At 42.8% G+C, this 21,562-nt stretch overlaps 1 protein-coding gene across 8 annotated transcripts in view; it reads right to left on the reverse strand.

Moving 5' to 3' along the window:
• Positions 1-21,562, reverse strand: part of FAR1 (fatty acyl-CoA reductase 1) — a 416,046-nt gene that overhangs the window by 226,473 nt on the left and 168,011 nt on the right. For all 8 annotated transcript variants that reach the window (XM_069223563.1, XM_069223560.1, XM_069223562.1 and 5 more), the window contains one exon: positions 9,687-9,864. In XM_069223563.1, the coding sequence (XP_069079664.1) occupies positions 9,687-9,864 (178 nt within the window). The remainder of the gene's footprint in view (positions 1-9,686; positions 9,865-21,562) is intronic.

Raw genomic sequence — 21,562 nt, forward strand, 5'->3', positions numbered from 1 at the left:
CAAGAGTGTGGAGAGCTCTTTCATCAACTGAATCTGGCTGTGGAAAGAAGACTGGCAATTCCACTGACTGATTGATGTGAAATGGTGAAACCATTTTGGGTAGGAATTTTGGATTTGTCCTAAGTACTATTTTGTGTTTGTTAATTTGGAAGAAAGGTTGTTCTAAAGTGAATGCTTGAATTTCACTAACTCTCCTTAAGGAAGTAATTGCTACCAGGAAGGCAGCTTTCCATGAGAGAAATTGAAGAGCGCAAGAATGCAAGGGTTCAAATGGCAGACCCATAAGCCTTGTTAGCACAATGTTAAGATTCCAGGCAGGAGCTCTAGGTGGAATAACTTTTTAGGCCATCCACAAAAGCTTTTATGATAGGAATTCTAAACAGACGTCTGCTGTCTGTTTTGGAGGTAGGCTGACATTGCTGTTAAATGCATTTTAATAGATGAATATTTAAGATTTGCTTTTTGTAAGTAAAGCAAATAACATACAATATCTTGTACTGATGCTTTAAGTGGATCAATGTTTCTGGGTTGACAGTAATATACAAAACGTTTCCAATTAGTTGCATAGCACAGCCTTGTTGTAGGTTTACGTGCTTCCTTTAGAATGTCCATACATTCTAAAGGAAGCTGTAGATATCTAAACTCTATGACCTCAGGAGTCAAATTGCCAGGTTGAGCATACTGGGATTGAGATGCCTGATTTGACCTTAGTTTTGAGTCAATAGGTCTGGTGTGTTTGGGAGCTTGTGATGTGGTACTACAGCTAGATCCAATAGTGTTGTGTACCGGTGTTGACGTGTCCACGTGGGAGCTATGAGTATCATAGTGAGGGAAGTGTGACGGATCTTGTTGACCAGAAACGGAATTAGTGGGAAAAAAGCGTAAGCAAATATCCCTGACCAAATGATCCATAGGGCATTACCCTTGGATCAAGGGTGTGGGTACCTGTATGCGAAGTTTGGGCATTTTGCGTTTTCAATTGTTGCGAAAAGGTCTATGTTTGGTGTTCCCCGCATGTGAAAGTACTGTTGAATTACCTGTGGGTGAATTTCCCATTTGTGTATTTGTTGATGCGTCCTGCTTAAGAGGTCTGCTAGTTGGTTGTGTATCCCTAGGATATGCTCTGCTAGTAGGTGAATGAGATTATGACTTGCCCAATTCCAAATTGTCTGTGCTAGAAGGGTCAAATGGGATGAGTGCCCCCCCCCCCCACACTCCTTGTTTTTACAGATAATACATTGTTGTCAAGTCGTCGGTCCTTAGTAGGTCTTGTGTGCGGTCTGTGGCTGGAATGCTTTGAGTGCTAAGAACACTCCTAGCAATTCCAAGTGGTTTATGTAGTAAGTCTGCTGGATACAGTCCCATTCTCCCAGTATAGTAAGAATGTTGAGATGGACTCCCCAATAGGTCACTGATGCATCTGTAGTGATTATGGTCTGTGGCACAGGGTCCTGAAATGACTGCCCTTTTGATAAGTTGCTGTGATTCCACCATTGCAAGTCTGGCGGTCAAACACTAGATCATTAAGTTGACACTGTGCCTGAGACTATTGTGAAAGGCACTGTTGTAGGGGTTTCATGTTTAGACATGCATTGGGCACTATTGATATGCACGGTGCCATCATTCCGAATAGTTTCATAATAAACCTTACTATGTAAGTTTGATTGTATTGTAGCTGAGATATGAGACTCTGGAACGCTGGAATTCTTTCTGGGTTTGGGTAAGCTAATGCTGACTGAGTGTTCAGAATTGCTCCCAGATATGGTTGTATTTGCGCTGGATGAAGGTGAGATTTCTGGTAATTAATTGTGAACACTGGACTGTGTAGGGTATCTATTGTGTATTGTTGACAGCTTTGAATGGTGCTGGCTTTTAGAAGGTAGTCATCCAGATAGGGAAAGATGTATGTACTGTCTTCTGAGGTATGCTGCAACCACTGCTATGCATTTGGTATATACCCTTGGTCTGTTGTTACTCCAAAGGGTAGCACTTTGAATTGGTAGTGCTTGCCTGTTATCACAAACCTTAAGTATTTGCGGTGTGCTGGATGTATGGGAATATGGAAGTAAGCATCTTTTAGATCTAATGCTATCATGTAGTCTTGTTTTTGTAGTAGAGGAATGACATCCTGAAGAGTGACCATGTGGAAATGCTCTGAGAGAATGTATTGATTGAGGGGTCTGAGATAGAGGATTGGTCTGGGAGTGCCATCCTTCTTTGGTATGAGGAAGTATAGGAAATATACTTCTGTAACTTGTTGAGTTACTACCTCTATTGCACCTTTAAGTAGAAGTGATTGTACCTCTTGGTTTAGCAGAATAAGGTGTTCTAGAGAAAGCCTGTGTGAGTGAGGGGGAATATTTGGTGGAGTGGAGAGGAGTTCTAGGCAATACCCATTGCGGATAATTGACAGTACCCATTGATCTGATGTAATGTTGTGCCACTGATGGTAGAAATGTTGCAGTCTTCCTCCCACAGGAGATGTGTGCTGTGTGGGGATGCAGAGAAAGTCACTGCTTTGATGAGGTGGAGGCACCTCTTGTGGCAGTGGATTTCCCCCTACCTCTAAAGTTGTGTCCTCTATAGGATCCTCTGAAAGACCCTCTAGAGTAAAACTGTTGTGCCTGCTTTTGTTGGGATTTAGAGGCCTCTGATGTTTGGGGTTTAAAACCACCTCTGAATTAGGGCCTGCCAAAAGTACCCCGAACTGGTGTTGCGTAGAGGGTACCCATGGCCTTTGCTGTGTCTGAGTCATTTATTTTTCGATGGTGGAATCCACCTCTGGTCCAAATAGCTGCGGTTTGTTAAACAGCATACTGAGGACCACAACGAAGCAGGTCTCCTGACCATAGACACTAGCTGCGGTGTCTGCTGCATCTAGGGCAGATCTAAATTTGGTTGTTAGAGATAGCCGGTCCTTTTGCAACTAACTGCTGTGCCCTTTTTTGGTGTTCTGGTGGGAGATATTGGAGGAACTCTTGTATCTCCTCCCAAAGGGCTCTGTCGTCCCTGGCTAAAAGAGCTTGAGAGCTGGCAATTCCCCCACTGATTTGCAGCTTGAGTTGCAACTCTTGCCTGCTGCATCGATTTTGAGGCTTTCTGTATCAGGGACGAGGCACATCCCCAGTGGACTGACTAATTGCCCTCTTTCTTGCTGCACTGACAACAATGGAATTAGGTGGTATTTGTTGAGTTACAAAGAGTGGATCTGATGGTGCAGCTTTATATTTTTTGTCCACCCTTGGTGTGAGTGCCCTAGCCTTTGCTGGGTCTCTAAAAAGGTCACCAGCATGTTTTAGCATGCCTAGTAGCACTGGCAAACATTGGTACTGCTTCTGTAAAGGATAGTTTGTTGAATAGAAAGTCATCCTCTATGGGTTCAGAGTGCAGCTGCACATTGGGGCTACTCTAGCAATAACCTGATTATAGTCCACGGTGTCTTCAAATGGAGATGGCCTACTGGAATATAGATCATGGTCATTAGATGGGATACACATTCCATCGGTCTACAGAATAAGTATTGTCACTGATATAATCCCCATGAGAAGGGACAGGAGATTGCATAGAATACTCTGTAGGTGTGAAGGTGGTGGTGGAATATGAGGTGGTGGAGAAGTGGAAAGCAAAGGAGAATGCTGTGGAGAAGGCTGATCTACAGCCCTTGGTTTCTCCTTGTGTTTAAATATTTTTGCAGGTGAAGGTCCAGCTTCTAAACTTTCTTGGAAAGACAGTTTCCTCTTGGTTATAGGAGGAGGAAAGGCAATAATTTTCCTAGTATCCCTTTCGATCTGGATTTTCCTTTGCTATGGTCCATCAATTCAAGAATGGGGCTAATGTCAGTTGCCTCCTCTGCAGATGGAACATGTTTACTCACCACAATTGTGTGCTCTGAAAGATTGGTGACCGACTGCTTTAATCAGGCCGAAAATATGGACTCTGAAACAGATGGGAGTTTTTTCGGCTCTGAAGAGGAGCTTGGATGCTTCGGCTCCAAGGTGGTATACAAACGTTTCAGCCCCGAAGTTGAAGCCTCCACTTTGAGACTCCATCCTGACACAGGAATGGCAGTTTGTTTGGTCGAATGCCTGAGGGACGGTCATCGAGATGTAACTTTCGGGTCTGACCATGGCCGGCAGGCAGTGGTAGACCCAAGACTATTTGTGCTGACTTTTTGGAATGTTTATGTTGATGAAAGGGGCTGGTGTACTCACATACTGCGCCGCAGCAATAACTTGGCTGTCCTCATCTGATTCACGGTCGGTATCGGAGTCTGCGATGGAAACTGCAGTCTGCGCCTGTTCCTCACCGAAAATGTCAGGTGTTTGTTCGGTCGACTTCGATGCCATCTCTAGCATACGCGCTCTTCGATCTCAGTGTCTTCTTGGAGCGGAAGGATCAGCACGCCTCGCAGGTTTCTTCCTTGTGATCAGGAGAGAAGCAGAGGTTACACACCGAGTGTTGGTCAGTGTAGGGGAACCTGGCGTAGCACCGAAGGCAGAATCGAAATGGAGTCAGATCCATGAACCTGTGACGCAGTAGGCCGGAGAAGGGCATGGGCGCCCGAAAGGGCGTTTAATCGATCCCGGTGCTACAATTGGATCAAGTGTAGTCTGGAAAACACGTTTTAAAAAGATACTGATGTCTAAAGAAAAGATAGAGAAGTTCAGATAGTACCAAACCGAGATCTACCAAAGTAGGAGGGAACATGTCTGAACCAGACGGCGGAAAGAAAACAATCTAACAAAGGACTTGAAGCCCATGTGCCCTATCACTGAGAGGAGGAGTCACTCGAACTTGTGACTCAAAAAAGCTTCTTGGTGGACTTATGCAGAGCATGTGTTTCCGCAGCTACACCTGCCATCAAACGTAAAATAACATTTATTCATAAAGTGTCTGATTGACTAAGAAATGGACAAAATATTGTCTATAAAGTCAACAAGGAACAAAAGTACAACATTAAGCAGTGAAATGGAAAACAAGAATACCAATTAATCTGAATCAATCTGATTGCTTTCAGCAACGGGTGCCGTTTGCAAACATGAAAAAGAAACCTAAGCAAAATAGAACAAAATACAGCAAGACTAACAGGATATATATGCAAAATGTGTTGGGGTAAGGTCATTAAAAGACTATGCAATACATATGCATAAATATGGACATGCTATGACAATGAATACATATTCAACTGGTTCCATCAGGCATATGAGCTGTATATTATACGTGAAAGGGGAGTTTCTTTAATGGTTATAACGTCCATTGCCTCCAGTCACATCAAAAGCTTCAAACTAGAGGCAACACACGTCTTGGGATGCGGCTCTATAAAGGAAGTCTATCAAGTTGCTGGCCTCACAGCCTCCCACCACACATTACCACAGGTCTCCCCAGTATTTTGCAGTCACCACCCTTTCATATTGCAGATCATGTGCCCACTTTTTCTTTTAGCCACAACAGTGTTTTCTTCTACAGGGTGTCAGTGGCCTCCCTAAACGTGGGTACACTGGTAATCACAAGTTTAAGGATGATATTTAGGAGGGGCCAAACATTTTTCACTGACAGGTGGCTCGGACTACTTTAATCCCTGCAATGGGTCTTCGGGCATTTCACAACCTTCATATATTCGCAAACAATGACTATGACCCGTATGTTTCTTCCTCTTCATGGGGGAAGGGGGCAGGGTGATTCTGTTTGTATAGGTCTGCTGGGAAATTTTAATTGTTTTAAATTGCTGGGGATTACTTTGCTAGATTGGCAGGAAATGGGATTGATGGATCTTGTCAGAAATGCGGCATTTATGATTTCCCAGAAGTTCCTGTGCAAGATTATTATTATTATGATTATGATTTTTTTTTTTAAACGGAAGCGGATTGTGTAAAGCTTAGTTTGTGTGGTTCTTGTTTTCAGAGTTTGCTACCCTGCAGGGAGTGAAATCTGTGACAGGTTAGTGGCACTGTCAGTGATTTCAGCTCTCAGCTCTTAATACTCCTAATCTGACGTTTGTGCGTTGAAAATGAGCAGTAATTCACTGCAGGACTTCCGGTCCATGTGAAACTCAGGTGAACTTTTGGATTAGGGAGAACTAGGAGTAGGAACTTCTGTAGTTTTAAAACCTATTGCAGGGTTGTCACAAAGTCTCCCTGGGTGATACCCTTCCTGCCTTTGAGTAGCAGTATTGGGAGCATTTTCTCATGAACACACTGTGTCTGACCTGCTGTGAAGGATACTTCATATTCTGATTCACACAGACACCCTCAACATCATTTCTTTTATCAAGGGCTGAAAGTGGGCCTCACCCTCTCTTGCCTCTAGACTAATCTTACTCTTGGGTGAGACGATGGATGTGACTAACAAAGGTGCCGACACCTACATCCACTCAAGACAATACCTTACTCAATTCTAAAGAGGAAACTCTGTTTCTTCACTTATGGCTCTCCTTTCAGCCTCCTTTAGATATTCTTCTCCTTTATGTCCCGAATGCAACATATTGTGAAGGTGTATTTGAAATACAGGGATGGAGAGTTCTTTTGAGGATATGGGATGGACACTGACTTCCTAGACCTGTGATCAATACGGATGGTGGTAGTCGAAAAAACAGGAAACTGAGCTATTGCCTGAAATGGCACCTTTGCCATTTTTCACATTCTTCCTTTTCTTTCCTAAGAAGTGGTTAGATGGGTTGACTGGATAACTTATTAGGTTCTCAAGGTACTCACAATGGAGCTGTGGTCAGAACATAGTGGCTTACTCCCTTCCTTGTCCGGGGTAGCTATTCTAGAACAAGCAAGCCACTCAGATACGATGCTGCCCTTTGGCATGATGTATGGCTTCTTCTAGGTAATCACAGTCACATAAACAGTATTATTAGCCAAAGAGCACATAACAGTATGGAGATTCAGAAAAGCCTTGTGAACAATGAACCTTAGGAACCAGCTACATCTTGCAATACTATGCACAGTGATGGGAGTAATCACCAGCACAGCAGGCATTAAGATTTAGAGAAAGCACTGTTTCTGATGGAGACACTACCTGGCCGTGCCCAAGGCAGCAAACTTTGGGTCAACAGATCCACTGACTGCTTTTGTAAAAAGAGGTGCCCACTGAAAAAGCCAATTGGAATCTTCTTTTAGATGGTGAAGGTAACTCCAGTATTGTCCCACTCACAATTAAAACTGAGTCAATGTAGCTCCAGATAGCATTAGAGGGCCATTACGTGAGTAACCATATTGAAAACGTAAACTAATCAGTTTAATTTCCTCTCTGGGGTGGGGGATAAATAGCAGTACAACACTATTTCTGATAGCCCAGATGTTGGTATAGATTGGACCAAAATGAGATTTAAATATTCCCTCTGGTCCTTTTTACATTTGGCTTGAAAGAGTAGCTTTCTGCCAGACATCATGTAATCATAAAAATATGTTTTAAAAGACCTAGAGAGGATTTGGTCCAGCCACTGTGCAGATCTTCAGTGGGCAGGAATTCTGTTAGACCGCCTAAGTACTTCCAGTGGTCCTAACTGAATGAGACATTACAAATATGCACTCCATGACAAATACAGTAGGAAGGGTTTTTTTTTTTTTTTACATAGGAGACTGCTTGAAAAAGACCACAGGAAGGGGTTTCACATTGTTTAACAAAAACAAGACCTTACACAGATACCCAGTCCCGTAGGGCCTCCAGGGATCAGGTGTACAATAGGTACATCTGCAAATTTATGTTCAGTATTTAACTAGAGTGTGGCTTTTTTATTTTTGAAAATAAAAATCCCCTTCTGCACACTGTCTCGACTGTTATTGTACTTTGCAGTTACATGTTTCTAAGCAAGTCTTGGGTTGCTCTGCCTCACTACCTTACCGGCCAAAAGCATTAGTATAACTATCACTCAGTCTGGTGGTCCCAGGACACAAAAGGAATAGGAGTCCAATCATCACAATTGGAGACCAGTGATCCCAGATAGTCTCGAAATTCTCCCCTGCAAAATCAGTTTCCAGATAAACTGCAATGGAGGCTCTGCACCAGAAGAAACTATTCAGTCTACAGCCCAAATCCCCCCAGCAGCCCCTGCTTTAGCATGGTAAGACTCAACAGCTGATGTCAAGATTTGACTGAAAAAAGCAATAATGTTATCAAGCCACGTATGTTCACAAAATGGCTGTTAAAATGTGGCTTGAAACACTGGATTCCCCACTATGAATATGGCCACTGCGCCCAAGCATAGTGAAATAGCAGCATAAGGAATGGCCTTGTGGGTGGTGCTGGTTGTAGAAAAGATACTAACGTGCTTGGTGCCTTCTCCTGGCTTCCCCCATAGCCACTAACCCTTCATCACAGAGGTGGGTGTAGCATTTGTAGTGCTATGCTGGTTTATCTAGTATGAGATAAAGGCATATATCTGTGCACGCGCAAGTACGCGCGCTTGGGCAAAAGTGCATTACAGTGATCATGCCTGGTGGTAAACCAGCTTTTCCATATCATTTACTGTAATCCAAATGCCCAGCTCTTGAAGGGCACTTTACACATCCACATTATGTTTAAGTGTACATAAGGATGGTGGGCTGGAGTGGGGTTTGTGCACTGGCACCCCATCAACCAGGTATAAAAGCAATTAGAAACGTCTGCTGAGCGATTAGTGTGAGGCAAAAGGCAGGGTCCCTGAGTGGAGGGTGAAAGACTGACCACTAAGGAGTCTATTGGGTTTGGGTGGGCAAGTAAAAGCACGTGGACATGAGTGGTGTGACTGGTGCTTTGTGCAGATGTGAGGGCTGGGATCTGTGCATGGGGGACAGTAAAGCTGTTGATGAGCCAAAGTGTATGTCTGCAGCGACTGGTCAAGAGTTAACCCCTCGACCTCCAAAATAAAATTTGATTTCAGGTCCTATCAGACCTCTACAATCACTCAATACACATAATCCAAACTACCCTACCATTTTGAGGCATATTTTACCATTTGTACACTTCTACACTGTTTCACCACTGTGCGTATTCAGGAACACTGCCATTAGAAGTGCTATTGTCAACGCTCTACTGCAGTGGATCCCAACCTTTTGACTTCTGCGGACCTCCACTTTATCATTACTGGAGCCCGGGGACCCCCAACGGAATATTTATTGGATTCTGGGGACCCCCCGCAGTGAGTCATCACTGAAAGCTGGGGACCAAATCTGTTAATATTATTTAATTCTGTAAGCAGTTGCGGACCCCAGGTGTCCCCGGACCACAAGTTAGGAACCACTGCTCTACTGCATTGCACTTATGAACAGTATAAACACTTGGCCATAGCAAAACATCTCTTCAGCCACTGAGATTCTGCTAATTACTACGGACCTGACTGTGATTACTCTCTACAAAACGTGTGCCTTGAGAAATTCACTGGATTGGAGGAAACTCATGTTCGCCATTTCACTGCAATGAAAATGTGTCAGCAACATAATTAACAAATGTGAACAGTATAATTATCACATTCTTAATGTGGGATTAGAATACTCTAAAAGAAATTCAATTTTAAACTGGTAAACTAACCTGTAAGCAACGAATATTTAAGTTGAGCAGCATGTTTCATTTTTTTACTATGCTTTGTCATCAAATTAAACTGAAAATACACTTTCTTTCAACTTTACACTAGATAATATGCTTTATAGTTTGGTGCTCAAGAAAACATAATACAGTTACTGGGAAAAAAAAAAACCACTTACAGGGAAAGGTTCTTTCCAGCTTGCACCAACAATTGACGGCCTTACAATTGCCACATTCAGTTTTGCACCTTCCTGCTGAACAATATACTCGGCCAAGGCTTTTGTGTAAGTGTATGTATTTGGCCTGTCTCCAATCAGTTTCGGTGTGATGTCGTTTACAAGACTATCGTCCATCCACCTACAAAAAAAACAAAAAAAAATACATGAGCATAGATTTAAAGTGATGCACGCAAGTAAGAAAAAAGAAAAGATTACTGCTTCCATCAAAAGTCATTATATGACAGTGCCATAAACATCGAACAATCTAAAATAGGAAAAAAAGTGATTCCCCCCCCATACATACTGAGAGAATACTATTCAGTCATGTAGTCATGATAAGTTACTTTTGAAGACGGGAGCTCAAATGTATGGTATGAACAATGAATGCGCGTACCTCATCAAACTCTCAAAATTAAAATTACCCTTGTAGTAATTCATCCACCTCTCATTAATGGTTTTCAGAACTTCACCTTCTAAAAGAAATGTCAATTCCAAATAACTGGCCTGAACGACATTAACAAATGCTAAAAAGTAAAGGGTTGTTGCATATGCAGTCTATCTCAGTGGAACCTAACATGAGGCTTTCATTATCGGCCATACATAGCCTAGGCTAAATCCCACTCAGTTGGCAGAATTTGTGGAAAACATTGAACAAGATAGTTTGGATATATAAAGAGAACAATATTACTTGAAAGTGAACGTTAGCTTCTTCAATGACATTTGATTTACCCTTTTACAGTCAAGGTAAATGTCCATCCAAAACACCAAAAAGTCAGACTGACATCCTCAAATACTGCTGAGAACTGGACTGAGAAATTAAGCAGGTTGTAGGCAACCGTGACGTATTGACACTTCATAAGAGCTTTTTCACAACACATAAGTGTTTTAGGGAATAACAGATCTGCATGGAAGATCACTGCAGGAACTATTCAGGAAGTGTACTGATAAATCAACTGTGAAATACTTCAGTAGCTGCACTATGAAGCTGAAAAAAAAAAGTGGTTTCTACTGTAGAACTTTTTAACAGTCAGTTTGCACCTCTTAACCCATGTACAATGTATACCAAAGGTTAGGTCTGGTCAATAATTTACTTGGAAACATTTTATTGATGTTCACCACATAAGGTTCATACACTATCAATGCCATAACACGTCCACACCATTTGGATGCTAGAACTACCTAATGGTAAAGACAATTCGAGCGACCAGAGGAAAACAAATACTTTCTTCTCCAGTTAACAAGGCATATCCTCTTCCCTCACATGCAAACTGCAGACCCGGGCTAAAAACTGATAGCTGGAAAGTAGTTTTGGAATTTTGAGTTTTCTGCCACTGGCAAAAGATCTGAAACATGCCTAGCCTAGAAGTCACAAAGTAGTTGATTACTTCGGAGGCAGGTTTTCACTTGCCTGCTACACATCACTGGTAGAGGATTGCTACCCTGCTGCTGTTCACTTTCGGGAGAGGCTTCTCTGTCCAATTCATTTCTGCTTTGATGGTTAACATCAACAGATCTTGCAATCCTCTACACTACATTTATACACTCTAACACCACTGGGGTAGAAGATAATGTACCACTGCCCTATAGTCTGCTCGCAACCAGACTAAGAATTTTACCTGTCAGTTCAGGAAGAGGGACTTAAACTGATCATTCTAAGTAGCAAGAGCTTGATGTGGTTGACCATTTTCAGGATTTTTCCCCCCCAAACTACAAATTTCAACATGGAGGAGAAAGAAAAAAAAAACTTAATTTGAAACAACTGATCTGTAAGAGTTAACCATTTTAAGCACAGCAGGCAACATTTGAATATCTAAAACTCCTTACCGGATTCTGATTAATTTTCTCCTTTCATAACAAGTTTGGTGTCAATCTATTTCAATTTAGCGGTTTTTGCAGCAGGTGAGAGCAAAATGTCTTGAGAGCTAAAACGGGAAAACAGCTTTCTGATCACCCTTCGCTTGAGTTTTTTTTTTTTTTGTCCAATGAACACATTTTCATTAATATTGACATGCCTGATCTGAGCTGACTACACCAAGACTATTCTGGTACAAATCCGACACCTGGACTGCGTTACAAATTTGATTTGTTTTTATTTTCAGTTTTAACATTTTAATTTGTAATTCAAATCATCCATTTATGTTTCAATAGCTCTGCCTTTAAACTCCAAGGTTACACTGATATCCCACCATCTGTAACTCAAAATCTCACCACATTTTGTGTCATCAGATGTAACTAAATGATTCTTTCTACCTTTCGAAGAATGCAACATGAGATAAAACGGTTATGAGTAATGCCAAAAGAACCATGACAGTTCGCTTGATCACCCCTATGCAGCAAAAAGATTCTTTGACCCTTTGCTTTTTCACGCTGATTTCTACTGTTGAAACTAAATTATTTATCCAATTATATTTTCTGTCAACAAACACTGAGACAGCATTTTTCAATACTAACCCTCCAGCACACTATAAAAATGCCTGATCGCTCTAAGCTTGTTACATATATTACCTAAGAAAAACGCTTTGTTCTCCTTTTTAACAAAACTTTTTAACCCTTTTTTCTTTGGCTTATGCCTCACAAACAGGTGAACTGTCTTCGTTTGAGGGGGGCATCCTAATGTTACTGTAGATCCCTCGATGCCCTGACCAAGATCCAGCACTTACTCTAACTATTTATTACAACAGCTCAAAAGCATTCCCTTTTTTTCCTAACACAGAATAAACCTATCCCCATACACAGGTGTACTTTTCGCCTCTGCGTTTTAAAAAATATATATTTTATTGGTATATATCAAAGGTTAAAAATAATAATGCAAGTATCAAAAAGAGAACTGATTGTATTAACAGTGAAAATATATCATCTACATAAAGCTAAAATACGATTACAGTATATAAATAGTGAATGTATCTGGATAAACTTCCAGTAATTACTCATGTTGTCAAGTTAACATTATGGAATACATAGGAAGCCACCTGCTTCTTGGAAGACCACGTCAGTATTGTACTTCGTGAATTCATGAGATTAACAGAGTAGGAATACTCAATGTGAGTAAACATTTAACAGTCCCTGGTGGTGCAAGCATGAAGGGGGCAGTATATCTAATTCTTACTTAAATGGATATTATGCGGTCCTCGGGCAGTCCATGAGGAGACAAGCGAGCGCAGAGATTGGCCATCATGCAAGTTACTACGAAGCAGCTAAGTAGGCAATTGTAAGGAGGGGGGAAGGCATGCTAGGTGTCTAGTGAGGTATTGGTTTAATGCTAAGGCAGCCAATCCGTATCGTGTAAAGGAACACAGCTGGTAGTTCAAGGAGGTCTCTTGAATCTTTTTGAGAGAGTGTTTGCACTATGTATAGCTCGTCTCTCTAACCTGCAAATGGATATTTACAGAGGCCTAGGGCTTCTTCTCTGTGTATACTGTGCCTTCACTAGTCAAACTACTGAACTGCATGTTCCCACTGGGCAATGTGGGGACTCAAAGCAGATTTCTTGTGCATTGTGATATGCATCTATGCATGTTGGTGCTAAAATGTGCAATTTTTAATATACTCAACTGCTTCGTCAAACGTCTGTCTTTTAAAAAAAAAATAGTTTTTTTCAAAATGATGCTTGGGTCCTCTGAAAAAGGTTTCAACCCTTGCTACTGCATTTTTATATTTACCTCACACCACATGCATTCCTTTGTACTTTTATTTATTTGAAAAAATGTGTTGGCCAGCATTCTTTAAATGGTGGGAAAATATAAACTTTTCCTCAATGCATCACATTTTCTTCCATCTTTTGTAATCAAAGAATTCTCAATGAATTTCTTCAAATTCAATGCTGGTTTGCTACGTTGTGGTAAGAAGAAAAAAGACTGATTCACACATTGTGATGCTTCCATGTGTTTTTTATTTTTTTATTTTTTTTTTAGAGGAGACTGGCAGTGGCATATGGAGAAAATCAGAATAAGTACACCAAAACATTTAGAGGAACACTAATATGAGAAATGCAGGTATCAGACCTGAAATAAGTTAGCAATGAGTTAAAGTCTGATGCAAGTTAAGTCTGCTTAAACTGAAATTCATATGAATTTTGTAATGGAAACAAAATTGTACATTATAGTAAAGCACAAACCTGCTTCATAATATTGTATTATGAATGTAAATTCATAGCATGCTGGTTTTCCGAGCCCGTTTAAGCCTAGATACAGCAATCCTTCTCTTTGGTAACTCCTTGCATGTGCACAGAGTTGGAAAACGCGGCTTCCATGTAAGCGAGCTCATGCACTGATGTGCAAGTCGTCAACATGGAGCATTATGGTCTTCTACTCAGAGGTACGGCTGCAGCATGCAACGTAGGCTGCAGTGTTAACAACCAAAAGTCCAAACCACTGTCAGTAAAATTGTTTCTCACAGGTCACGCACAAATTTTGGTGACTCTGTGTTACTATAGTTACACGGAGTTGTGGCCTAATGCTGCCAATCGTGGCGGAAATCTTTCTCATACAAGGCTCCAGAAGGTTAAGCTGGTGAGCGGTAGCGAGATTTGGCATCCCCTGCCGTGATTTTAAGTTGCTAGGAGGACATCCAGCTGGATTTTTAAACACAGGCGGTCAACACTGTTCGAGGTCTGGGGGCTGCCGCTCAAGCAGAAAATCTACTCTAGCGGCAGCAAAATCAACTCTAGTAGCTGCCCCTCTGGTACACCACGTGGTGCTGTCCGCACCAATTTTTTTATTTTTTATTATTTTTTTTTTTTTTAAAGAGTGCAATGTGCTACTAAGACAAAAATCAAACAGTGAGCAGCACGGTGTGGCTATTTCTTCCCGTTGGCAGAAAGCCGCAACACTGTGACAAACAGAGGGCCACTGAATGAAAATGTCACTTACCCAGTGTACATCTGTTCGTGGCATCAGTCGCTGGAGATTCACATGTTCTGCATAGCTCGCCATCTGGTGTTGGGTCGGAGTGTTACAAGTTGTTTTTCTTCGAAGAAGTCTTTCGAGTCACGGGACCGAGTGACTCCTCCTTTTGTCTCCATTGCGCATGGGCGTCGACTCCATCTTCAATTGTTTTCCCCGCAGAGGGTGAGGTAGGAGTTGTGTTGTAGTAATAGTGCCCATGCAATGGAGTGACTAAGTATGTACCTATTTAAGGCTAAAATAATATATATACAAATATACAAAGTTGAAGCTAACTTCCGAATTGCTACAGGCTCCCGGGGAGGTGGGTGGGCACATGTGAATCTCCAGCGACTGATGCCACGAACAGATGTACACTGGGTAAGTGACATTTTCAGTTCGATGGCATCTGTCGCTGTAGATACACATGTTCTGCATAGACTAGTAAGCAGTTATCTCCCCAAAAGCGGTGGTTCAGCCTGTAGGAATGGAAGTGGTTTGAAATAACGTTCTTAACACGGCTTGACCTACTGTGGCTTGCTGTGCGGATAGCACGTCTACACAGTAGTGCTTGGTGAACGTGTGTGGCGTAGACCATGTGGCTGCCTTACATATTTCTTGCATTGGGATGTTTCCTAGAAAGGCCATGGTAGCACCTTTTTTTCTGGTTGAGTGTGCCCTTGGTGTAATGGGCAGTTGTCGTTTTGCTTTAAGGTAGCAGATTTGGATGCATTTAACTATCCATCTGGCTATACCTTGTTTTGATATTGGGTTTCCTGCATGAGGTTTTTGGAATGCAATAAATAGTTGTTTAGTCTTTCTGATGTTTTTCGTTCTGTCAATGTAGTACATTAATGCTCTTTTGACATCTAATGTATGTAGTGCCCTCTCAGCTACGGAATCTGGCTGTGGGAAGAACACTGGTAGTTCCACTGTTTGATTTAGGTGGAACGGTGAAATAACCTTTGGTAAAAATTTAGGATTAGTCCTTAGGACGACTTTATTTTTGTGTAGTTGTATAAAAGGTTCTTGTATTGTAAACGCCTGAATTTCGCTTACTCTTCTTAGAGATGTAATGGCGATGAGAAATGCAACCTTCCAGGTGAGGAACTGTATTTCGCAAGAGTGCATGGGTTCAAAAGGTGGACCCATGAGTCTTGTTAAGACAACATTTAAGTTCCATGAAGGAACAGGTGGTGTTCTTGGTGGTATAATTCTTTTAAGCCCTTCCATGAATGCTTTAATGACTGGTATCCTATATAGGGAAGTTGAATAGGTAGTCTGCAGGTATGCAGATATTGCCGCAAGGTGTATTTTAATGGAAGAGAAGGCTAGGCTAGATTTCTGTAAGTGAAGCAAGTAACCTACTACATCCTTTGGAGTTGCGTGTATAGGTTGGATCTGATTATGATGGCAGTAACAGACAAACCTCTTCCATTTACTTGCATAGCAGTGCCTAGTGGACGGCCTTCTGGCTTGCTTTACGACTTCCATACATTCTTGGGTAAGTTGTAAGTGTCCGAATTCTAGGATTTCAGGAGCCAGATTGCTAGATTCAGCGATGCTGGATCTGGATGTCTGATCTGTCGGTTGTGTTGTGTTAACAGATCCGGCCTGTTGGGCAATTTGATGTGGGGTACTACTGATAGGTCTAGCAGTGTTGTGTACCAGGGTTGCCTTGCCCAAGTTGGTGCTATTAAAATGAGTTTGAGTTTGTTTTGACTCAATTTGTTTACCAGATAAGGAAGGAGAGGGAGAGGAGGAAAAGCGTAGGCAAATATCCCTGACCAGTTCATCCATAGGGCATTGCCTTGGGACTGCCTGTGTGGGTATCTGGATGCGAAGTTTTGGCATTTTGCGTTCTCTCTTGTTGCAAACAAGTCTATTTGAGGTGTTCCCCAGAGTCTGAAGTAAGTGTTTAGAACTTGGGGGTGAATTTCCCATTCGTGGACTTGTTGGTGATCTCGAGAGAGATTGTCTGCAAGTTGATTCTGGATCCCTGGAATAAACTGCGCTATTAGGCGAATGTGGTTGTGAATTGCCCATCGCCATATTTTCTGTGCTAGAAGACTCAACTGCGTTGAGTGTGTCCCCCCCTGTTTGTTTAGATAATACATAGTTGTCATGTTGTCTGTTTTGACAAGAATGTATTTGTGAGTTATAATTGGTTGGAAAGCCCGCAATGCGTGAAAAACTGCTAGCATTTCTAGGTGATTTATATGCAGTTTTGTTTGATGTACGTTCCATTGTCCTTGTATGCTGTGTTGATCGAGGTGTGCTCCCCACCCTGTCATGGAAGCATCTGTTGTTATTACGTATTGTGGCACTGGGTCTTGGAATGGCCGCCCTTTGTTTAAATTTATACTGTTCCACCATAGAAGCGAGAGGTAAGTTTGGCGGTCTATCAACACCAGATCTAGAAGGTGACCCTGTGCTTGTGACCATTGTGATGCTAGGCACTGTTGTAAGGGCCTCATGTGTAGTCTTGCGTTCGGGACAATGGCTATGCATGAAGACATCATGCCTAGGAGTTGTAATATCATCTTTGCTTGTATTGTTTGTGTTGGATACATGCGTTGTATGATCTTGTTGAAATTTTGAATTCTTTGTGGACTTGGAGTGGCTACTCCTTTTGTTGTGTCTATTATGGCTCCCAGGTATTGTTGTACTTTGCACGGCAAAATGTTGGATTTTGCAAAGTTGACGGTGAAACCTAGTTTGTAGAGGGTTTGTATGATTTGATTTGTGTGTTGTAAGCACTTTGTTAGTGAATTGGTTTTGATTAGCCAATCGTCTAGATACGGGAAAACATGTATTTGCTGCCTTCTGATGTGTGCAGCCACTACTGCTAGACATTTTGTAAAGACTCTTGGTGCGGTTGTTAAACCAAAAGGCAATACTTTGAATTGGTAATGTACTCCTTTGAATACGAACCATAGGTATTTTCTGTGAGATGGATGTATTGGTATATGGAAATACGCGTCTTTGAGGTCTAAGGTTGTCATGTAGTCCTGTAGTTTTAGCAATGGTAACACCTCTTGTAGCGTGACCATGTGAAAGTGGTCTGATTTGATGTAGGTGTTTAGTATTCTGAGGTCTAGGATTGGTCTCAGTGTTTTGTCCTTTTTTGGTATTAAGAAGTACAGTGAATAGACTCCTGTGTTTGTTTGTGTGATTGGTACTAATTCGATTGCATTCTTTTGCAATAGTGCTTGAACTTCTATTTCCAGAAGGTCGGAATGTTGTTTTGACAATTTCTGTGCTTTTGGTGGTATGTTTGGAGGGAATTGTAGGAATTCTATGCAATAACCATGTTGGATAATTGCTAAGACCCAAGTGTCTGTAGTTATTTCCTCCCATGCTTTGTAATAATGACCTATTCTTCCCCCCACTGGTGTTGTGTGGAGGGGGTGGGTGACATCTGAGTCACTGCTTGGTTGTAGGGGTTTTGGGGCTTTGAAATTTTCCTCTATTCCTAGGGAATTGCCCTCCTCTGTATTGGCCCCGAAAGCCTCCCCTGTCTTGTCCCTGGTAGCTGGACGGTGTTGCCTGCGAGGTGCTGGCTTGTGTGGCCTGACCCCGAAACCCCCCTCTAAAGGGTGTCTTGCGGAAGGTGCTGTAGGTTCCTCTGCTCTGCGGGGAGTAGAGTGCGCCCATGGCTTTAGCAGTGTCAGTGTCTTTTTTAAGTTTTTCGATTGCCGTGTCCACTTTTGGTCCGAACAGTTGTTTTTCGTTGAATGGCATATTGAGCACTGCCTGCTGTATCTCTGGTTTGAACCCAGACGTTCTTAGCCATGCGTGCCTTCTAATGGTCACAGATGTATTAATTGTTCTTGCAGCTGTGTCTGCTGCGTCCATAGAAGATTGTATCTGGTTATTTGATATGTTCTGTCCTTCCTCAACCACCTGCTTTGCCCTTTTTTGAAGTTCCTTGGGTAGATGCTCGATGAGGTGTTGTATCTCATCCCAATGGGCTCTGTCATAGCGCGCAAGTAGTGCTTGAGAGTTAGCGATGCGCCACTGGTTTGCAGCTTGTACTGCGACTCTTTTCCCAGCTGCATCGAACTTGCGGCTCTCTTTATCTGGGGGTGGTGCGTCCCCAGATGTGTGGGAGTTGGCTCTCTTCCGAGCTGCTCCCACTACGACGGAATCTGGTGGCAGCTGTGTGGTGATGAAAACAGGGTCTGTAGGAGGTGCTTTATATTTCTTGTCCACCCTTGGCGTTATTGCCCTACTTTTGACCGGCTCCTTGAAGATTTCCTTTGCGTGCCGAAGCATACCTGGCAGCATAGGCAGGCTTTGGTAGGAGCTGTGGGTGGAGGAGAGGGTGTTGAATAAAAAGTCATCCTCGACTTGTTCTGAGTGGAGGTTTACGTTGTGGAATTGTGCTGCTCTAGCCACCACTTGAGAATATGCTGTGCTGTCTTCAGGTGGTGAGGGCTTTGTTGGATATGCCTCCGGACTGTTGTCCGACACTGGGGCGTCATATAAGTCCCAAGCGTCTTGATTCTGGTCACCTTGGCTCATGGTGGTGTGAGCCGGGGAATGTGACGGAGTTTGCGCCGGTGAGACGTTAATTACAGGTGGAGGAGAGGGTGGCGGAGTCACCTTTTTCACCATTTTTGTTTGTGGCGCCTGGTCTGTTTGAAACTCCAGTCTCCTTTTTCTCCTAATAGGGGGAAGGGTGCTTATTCTTCCTGTTCCCTGCTGTATGAAAATACGTTTTTGCGTATGGTCCACTTCGGTGGATTGCAGCTCTTCCTCAAACCTATGCTTTCGCATGAGAGGACAGTGATTGCTCCTCTGTATAAGAGCCTGGACCTGGGTCGGTTACGGGTTGTTTCGGCACCGAAACCCTGCCTGTATCTTTTTTCGGCTCTGAGGTGGCTTTTTTCTTTTTTGGAGTCGAAACCTCTCGGCGTCGATCTTTGTCGGTGCCGCTGTCTCGGCGTCGAGCCATTTCTACACCGCTATCTCGGTGTCGTTGCTTCTCTCCAGCACTTTCTCGATCCCGAGAAGGCTGCGTGCCGGTGTCTCGACCGGAGTCGGACGATCTCGGCACTGTTTTGGCCTTTTTCGGTGCCGATGGTCGGTCACCGAACTTATGGGTGGAGCCATGGCCTGGTGGCAGTGGCGTCCCCTGGGCCTTGTCACTTTTCTTATGTGTTGTTTTCGACGTCTTACTCACGGTTCTTTGATCGTCGAATTCCTCGGAGTCCGATTCGTGGATCGAAAAGGTTTCTTCTTCCTCTTGTTCCTCGAACTCTCGGTGCGCTGTCGGCGTGGACGCCATCTGAAGTCTCCTGGCTCGACGGTCACGGAGTGTCTTTCGGGACCGGAACACGCGACAGGCTTCGCAAGTCTCCTCACTGTGCTCAGGTGACAGGCACAGGTTACAGACCAAATGTTGGTCTGTATACGGGTATTTGTTGTGGCATTTGGGACAAAAACGGAACGGGGTCCGTTCCATCGGCGGTGTTGGACACGCGGTCGGGCCGACCAGGCCCCGACGGGGGCTCGAAAACTACCCCGAAGGGCACCGGAGCGCGTCGATCTTCGATGCGGTGTTGAATCTAACTACGCCGATCCCGAACGCAACAATACCGACGAAAATCTTCCGAAATCTACTAACTTTCCGTTCCGAAACTCGGAGCGACAGGAACACGTCCGAACCCGATGGCGGAAAGAAAACAATCGAAGATGGAGTCGACGCCCATGCGCAATGGAGACAAAAGGAGGAGTCACTCGGTCCCGTGACTCGAAAGACTTCTTCGAAGAAAAACAACTTGTAACACTCCGACCCAACACCAGATGGCGAGCTATGCAGAACATGTGTATCTACAGCGACAGATGCCATCGAACATTATAAATTTCTACAGCTTTAGCATTTTCTGCATGATCATGGATTTTCCTCATTTGCCAGATAATGGATCATCAGCTGCATAACATAAACAGTTCAAACAAGAAATGTTTTCTAGCTCGAACAAATCGAAAGTTAGTTTTTTTAAAGTGCTACCCACAATCCTGAGTAGCGGCAGGCCCGGTGTAAAATGTAAGAAGTCACCTGCATTGTGGGATTGATAGCTTAATATGCTGCTATTAGGGACTCAAAAACCAACCATGCAAAGTACTGTTGATTACAATGCCAGAATTGGTCTAAGGTGTTATGCATGACATTAAGATACTAGTCAGCTATGTTTTACCAAGTAATCTAGTCCATTTAAAAAGAATGCTCGATTCACACATAAAACCACATGTAAACTCTGCTCATTGTATGTGACTGTTCGCTTTTTCATTGACGTCACTAATTAAAACAAGCATTAGCAAGGGAAATCATCTTGCCTTTTATATAGTGGTAAGCTTATTATAGAGCTTCACTTCACAACAAAGGCACAACATGGGCAACAGCAGAACTACCTTTCCTAATACATAAAATAAATAAAAGATAGGTGGCAGAAGGGACATCAAACCATTCTCTCACACATGCAAAACAACTACACTACAGGCAGCTAATACAAGAAAGAGACAAGGAGAGCATATAAAGTATTGTTGTACACTGTCCGTGAATCGACAGGCATGCAAAATGTACAGTAGTCTGGGAACAAGCAGCCAAACCTCCTATGGAATTACCATATACTCAAGTACTCATCCATGTACTCAAATGATGAATCCTCACCTTCACTACACCTTTGTCTTTTCACCTTTTTGTCCTACCCTCAATACCCTCACGATCTATGTTCACACCTACCTCCCTTGGGCCCTCTTCTATCCAATTCCAATCTATTATACATAACTATTCAATACTCTTCATGTTTCCCTACCCGCCACTTGAATACTAAGTCTCTTCCGTACTTGTCTCTACTACTTCTCTACTTCTGTCTCAGTCTTCACCCATTAAGGAGAGGCACAAGGATTTTTGCCATCTCTAGTTTACGATACATTTTTCTTTACCACCCA

The sequence above is a fragment of the Pleurodeles waltl genome, chromosome 3_1 (assembly GCF_031143425.1).
Source record: "Pleurodeles waltl isolate 20211129_DDA chromosome 3_1, aPleWal1.hap1.20221129, whole genome shotgun sequence".
Taxonomy (NCBI): domain Eukaryota; kingdom Metazoa; phylum Chordata; class Amphibia; order Caudata; family Salamandridae; genus Pleurodeles; species Pleurodeles waltl.